The sequence below is a fragment of the Rhipicephalus microplus genome, chromosome 7 (assembly GCF_043290135.1).
Source record: "Rhipicephalus microplus isolate Deutch F79 chromosome 7, USDA_Rmic, whole genome shotgun sequence".
In the NCBI taxonomy this organism is placed as follows: domain Eukaryota; kingdom Metazoa; phylum Arthropoda; class Arachnida; order Ixodida; family Ixodidae; genus Rhipicephalus; species Rhipicephalus microplus.
The window spans coordinates 33454517-33460284 of record NC_134706.1 but is presented as its reverse complement, the minus strand read 5'-3'; the positions used below and the strand labels follow the sequence as shown (position 1 = coordinate 33460284).

Here is a 5768-nt window from a genome sequence, read left to right as displayed (position 1 = left end):
GACCGCGTCGGCATCGATATCTATGGTCCCCTTCCCAACACTGCTGACGGTAACCGCTGGATCATAGTTGCCGTCGACCATCTCACGCGGTATGCCGAAACTTCATCCCTTCCCTCGTCTACAGCAAAAGACGTTGCGACTTTCGTTCTTCACAACATCGTATTACGTCATGGAGCACCTCGGGAGTTACTGAGCGATCGTGATCGCGTATTCTTGTCAGACGTCATCACAGCATTGCTGCGTGAGTGCCACGTCGTTCACCGCACTACAAGCGCCTATCATCCCCAGACCAATGGAATGACAGAGCGCTTCAACCGCACCCTTGGTGACATGCGGTCTATGTATATCTCGTCAGACCACTCCAATTGGGACCGAGTGCTCCCGTTTATCACGTTCGCTTATAATACCGCCATTCAAAGCACTACTGGGTTCTCTCCTTTTTTCCTCCTTTACGGACGCGAACCTTCTTGCACTATGGACACCATTCTTTCGTACAAACCTGACTCCTCAGAGTCCACGACTTTGTCTCAAGCCGCTACATACGCTGAGGAATGCCGCCAACTGGCAAGAGCATTCACAACCCAAGACGACCAAGGACGCCAAAAGCACCACCATGACGCATCAAATAACACCACTTCCTACGATCCAGGTTCACTCGTCTGGCTGCATGTCCCTTCTGCTACACCTGTCCTTTCTACCAAGTTGGTCCCCAAGTATCACGGCCCATATCGTGTGCTACAAAAAACGTCACCGGTGAATTACCTCATCGAGCCACTGGAACCATCTTCTGACCAACGTCGTCGTGGCCAGGAAATTGTCCACGTCTCGAGACTTAAGCCCTGCTACGACCCTCCCGTGTTTACTTGTCCCTAGGTCGCCAGGATGGCTCCTTATTTCGCGGGGAGTAATTGTAATGAATTTATGAATCTGAGTAACGGACGCTCTGCTGGCAACGAAGAAGACGATGATGATCGGTGGCTGCAGTAGTAGCTCGCGCACGCCGCTCGCCATTAGCCAGACCTGCCTGATAAAGGACATTTTGCCAAGCTACGTCTGAACCTTTCTCGACGTACAACACCTCTATTTTAATATATATATATATATATATTCGTTCTCCCATCCTCCTTTTCCGACTCGTATCCCTCACCTCTCATCTCATCCTCTCCCTCCCTTTTCCCACCATCTTGCTGTACTATTTTCCTCAGGCTTAAGAATTCCTGCTAAATTTATTTCAAGCTTCTTCGTGTAACTCCTGAGAGTACACGAAAACGAGAAAACAAATCGTTCGAATGAACACTGAAAAAAAACTGGCAGAATTCAATTATCTTGGTAACAAAATTTAATCTATTGGTATTTATTTGGTTAAACAGTGGTTGTCCCCAATTCACTGCACATAATATGCATAAAAAGTGGATGCACAAGGTCACTCCGAAGAAAACGAAACGCATTATCCGCACGGGCGTAGGCGGAATTTTTTTATGGGAGAAGGCGGGCACCTGTATTTTGGGGGGCGGGGCACCCCTGAAAATGGTCGCCTGGCTACGCCACTGACTTGATTACTACTTTGCCATGCGACATATGAGACAGTTGATGGACATCAAGCCAATTTCCTGAGCTGCTACGCACTTGGAAGGGCCGCAATTCTAACGAAATGACCGTTTTAACTTAGTCGTTGTAAGAACTAACAGGTGAAACTCGTGCCGTTTTTCACTGATCGATAGGGAGCCGTTTTCTCGCCTTCCACTGGTCACTCGCCCTGCAGCCAAGTATATATCCCTGGACTTGACCGCAGTTGCTCAGACAGCAAGGCACTCTAACGAGTAATTTGCTGATAATCCTGTTTATATAAATGATTTGAAGTGGTTCTTTAGTACGAACAGGGTGATGGCGGTCTTCTCATGCGTCTCCTTGATGCCTCCGCGATTGGCGAATCGCTTGTGTACGATCACGGAGGCCACGAAGACGGCAGTATACGTTGCGTCAGCGCCCTCCAGGTGGAGCCCTCGGACGGCTGAGTGTTATGGCCGCGCATAGGAACGCGCCCAGGGCTAGAGCGAGGGTCACCGCAGGCAGAGCGTCCGACACCCAGCATCGGAGGAGTTGGACGCTCGATGACCGAGACCTGGGCGTAGGGTGACCAAATTATTAAAAAAAGAACTTACTTGGCCTCCAGAAGAAGGTAACTAGATATATCGTTGGTGTCACTTAGACTGCCATTACTCAGAAGTTATTTGAGCAATATAACACTGTACTTGTGCATGTTATGTCTGAGTATCGCTGCCTCTACTGCCTTAGATTCTCACCGTTAATGTGCGTCCGATTTCCAGAAGACACTTGCTGAACGTCAACTTCATTATTCATGAAGGATGCTTCTACCAAAAAAAAAAATTGGAACGTTCCCCGAACCGGGACACGTATTCCACGGTAACCGCAGTTTTAGTTTCACTTTACCGTGTGCACACTGAATTATCAAATGAGCACTTCAAATACTTTTTTACAGCCTCTTTGAGGAACTTAGCCCTGTATCTTATTACCGCACCACCGTCTTCCTTCTGCTTGTCTAGATGAACTACAAAAGAGCCTCTCATTAGTGTTCGGGCAACGAAGCCTCGCAATCTCTTGAAGAGCATTTCTAGAAAACTTTTTTTTTTGTTTCTATAGTATCCTCGTCTGACTTTTTATTACATCTCGGGCGCAAATTTTCGCGGTTTGCTATTTCGTCACATTATAGAGCGTGAATGCATTAGTTAACAAATATACACATGCTTCCATTGCTTTGATTTTTTTTTTGCTTCGTTGGGCCTCGTGCACTTCTCGCGATACCCTAGAAGATTTTCGTTCTAAGCCCATTTCCTGTATTTCGCTGGATTCATTTACCCATTCAAACATGCTCGATCTCACATAAAACAATAGTATACATCAACATGAAAACTTGGCTACCCAGAGGACAGTCACTCACAAATCAGCTGCGGCTTAGCTTGCACGCATTACTGGTTATTACAAACACGGATGTACCCGACAGCGCATGTTTTATTTTCTTCAAGTCATAGAAAACTCTGAGTGCTTGCAGTTAACAAACCTTCGAACAGGGTGGCCATGTGGAACACCAACTCAAGGCGCTGCTGAGCAATAACAATACAGAGTGAAACGCGGCACATTATCGGAGATTTCATTAACAAACAGCAAAGCTGCGCTCGGAGAAGCCCCGCTAGTAAAAAAAAAAAACATCATCATCATGAACTGCGCAGGCTTTCTACGGTCCTCTTCCTGTTATGCTTCCGGCGTAGGACGCGAAACTCGGATGGGTGTGAGAACATGTGCAGAGAAAAAGCGATAAGAAGAGAGAGCGAAAGAGGGAGAGTGAAATTGAGAAAGAGCGTACGTAGAGGAAATGATGAAAAGACAGAGAAGAATGCACAGAGAAATAAGGATAGATGAAAAAAAAAACAGACTCGGAAAATGGATGGAAGCTTCAGACGGCAGAAACATGAAGAAAGTCAGCAGTAGAGAAAAAGAGCAGTAGATTGAAAGAAAGAAAGAGAGGAAGAAAGTATACCACTGTCACGTATAGAAAGTAAAACAAGGAAGTGGGAAAGGGATGCGAAAGCACGGAGTAGAGAGAGGGTGTAGCATAAAGGAACGTGAGGGCGTGGAGTTGGGAAAGGGAGAAGGGAATGCCATCAGGGGCTTTAACGCGATCAGCTCATGTGTCTTCTGTGTCTTGGCACCACTAGTGCGGGTTCCCCCGCTATTCTTTACGTATCCCTGCTGGACGTGAGACAACAGCCCCCAATGTGGGACAGTTGGGCGAGTAACGTGACGGGTGGTCCCCTACCTGGACGGCGATCGAACCGGCGACGACGCAATCGGTGACCCCGACGGGGGCCTGGTCATTTTGTCTTCCTCGTCGTCGGACATACCCTCGCACAGGTCGCGCACCGAGTGGGTGTGGACCTGCTTGTGCTGGACTCGGCTCCCGGTCGTGGTGGCACTGCTCGTGCCCGGACTGTCCAGGTGGGCGAGAACGGCTTCGCGTGCGACCGGGTCTTCGGCCGATTGGGCCGACACTCGGAAGACCCGCCGACCTTGGGAGTCGGGAGAAGCGCTGCCGGAAGTAGGGTTCCGGTTTTTCTCCGTCGGTGGGTTCGTCATCTTGCGAGCGTATCTGCTGGGTGCTGACCGGTCAGACGTCGTAGTTCCCTCGGCCTTGTTCTAGGACGTCAGCGCGGGCACCCAGTCGGCTGGCAAACTGGTTAGGTGGTGGGTTGATGGCTAACCCCCACTAGGGCGGATTTACCACGAATCGCGGTCAGCAGTAGAAAGTGATGATGATGGTGCTCATCAGATGATTGGTACCTTCCCACTTGGGGGCATCTGCCAAGAGTCGGGTGGATGATATACTATGGTCATATCGGCTAACAGAGGTTATATCGTCGAATAGAACGAAGTAGTTTGCGAAAGGAAAAAAAAGAAAAATAAGACCGTAAATAAACGAAAATATGAACGGGAAGATTTTGATTTCTTTGTCAAACAATTATTAATAATAAAAATCTCCGCCCAATAACTCTTCAAATGTAGTTCTGCAGCGAAGATACAACGTGTGGCCTTTGTGCTTATCACTCGGTTAATCGCGATGGTTAATTGAAATCATACTCGATTATTAATTACACCCGCCCGGAAACTTTCATTGATTCTTGTGGCCCGTGCACAAATTTCTTCGTGACTTTCACAGCAGCAATGGTGAACAGGCGTATTTTCCCAGTGCCTGTGGGACATGCCCCTTCGTGATGACGATGGCTTTTCAGTACGTAGAGCGACCGGATTTTCTTTTCCCCGAGTCATATAAAGCGTCCCTTCAAAAGTGACACTTACTTTTTTTAATTGGTCACGTAGTGGACAGTGTGCTTCGTGTCGGTGAAGGCCAAAGAGACAGAGCAGCTCGGACATCATGGCCGTGACATGAGCTCATGATCAGTCACCCGACTAATAAATGTTTCTTTTGAGCTGTCCAGAGATCCCACGATGCCCTGACGCTCCGTTCCCTGCTATCTGTGCAAGACTGCTACTGTAATCGGACTTTCCGTTTACCCGGCACAGGTTCGCCCAAATAAACAGTTAAATCCCAACATAAAGTCTCCTGTCTTCGGACACGTCACGATCCCGTGACACTATATTCTAGATTATCGCCACTTTTTCCGTGAGTATCTAGATGATAGTCACGTTTTCGTCATCTGCTGGAGTAAGGTTCCTTTTTGCTGCTATTAGCCAAACGCTGTGAAGAGTGACTATAATTAGGTATATTGGAGGATAGAGAATCCACGCACAAATGGATGAGAATGGGATGAGATAATCCTGCCTCGACATGCGGTCAACCAATGCCATGTCAGAATCAGGAAGGCCTCTGACACCACTGACATATCTTGTCATTCTGTGATCGAAATGGTTTTCTAGTAGGCGTACGATCTCGTCTGAGGGATGCCTGAATGTTGTCCCACGCTCCTCTAAAATTAACTAAAAATACGGCAGCAGTAACCGCTCTTCGAATGCCGCGCGATTTTCACCTAACGTGGGATCATTTGCCATCAAATGCCATCTTGCTTTTTTATGTTTCCAGGTGTTTTTTCTTTAGGTTTATGATCAATTTTAATTATGTTCAGCCTCTACAATAAACAATTGCAATATAAAAACCATATTAAAACATTTTGGAGGCCACAATAGTCGACAGTAGTCTTACGACTTGTTATTCTGTCATTCTTAGCCGAGCCAAA

At 47.4% G+C, this 5768-nt stretch overlaps 1 protein-coding gene across 1 annotated transcript; it reads right to left on the bottom strand.

Moving 5' to 3' along the window:
- Window positions 1–1824: 1824 nt before the first annotated feature.
- On the bottom strand, window positions 1825–4258 carry LOC142766891 (uncharacterized). Its single transcript, XM_075868095.1, has 2 exons — window positions 3836–4258; window positions 1825–2122 (listed from the first exon to the last, which is right to left on the bottom strand). Exons 1-2 carry the CDS (start codon window positions 4150–4152, stop codon window positions 1981–1983), a joined length of 459 nt encoding a protein of 152 aa, XP_075724210.1. The 5' UTR covers window positions 4153–4258; the 3' UTR covers window positions 1825–1980.
- Between the last annotated feature and the right edge of the window lie 1510 nt (window positions 4259–5768).

Bases quoted from the DNA above. Each gene is read 5' to 3' on its own strand.
- LOC142766891 (XM_075868095.1), bottom strand. From the start codon at position 4,152: ATGACGAACCCACCGACGGAGAAAAACCGGAACCCTACTTCCGGCAGC. The intron at 2,123-3,835 runs GTAGGGGACCAC...CCCTACGCCCAG, and splicing joins CCGGTTCGATCGCCGTCCAG to GTCTCGGTCATCGAGCGTCC.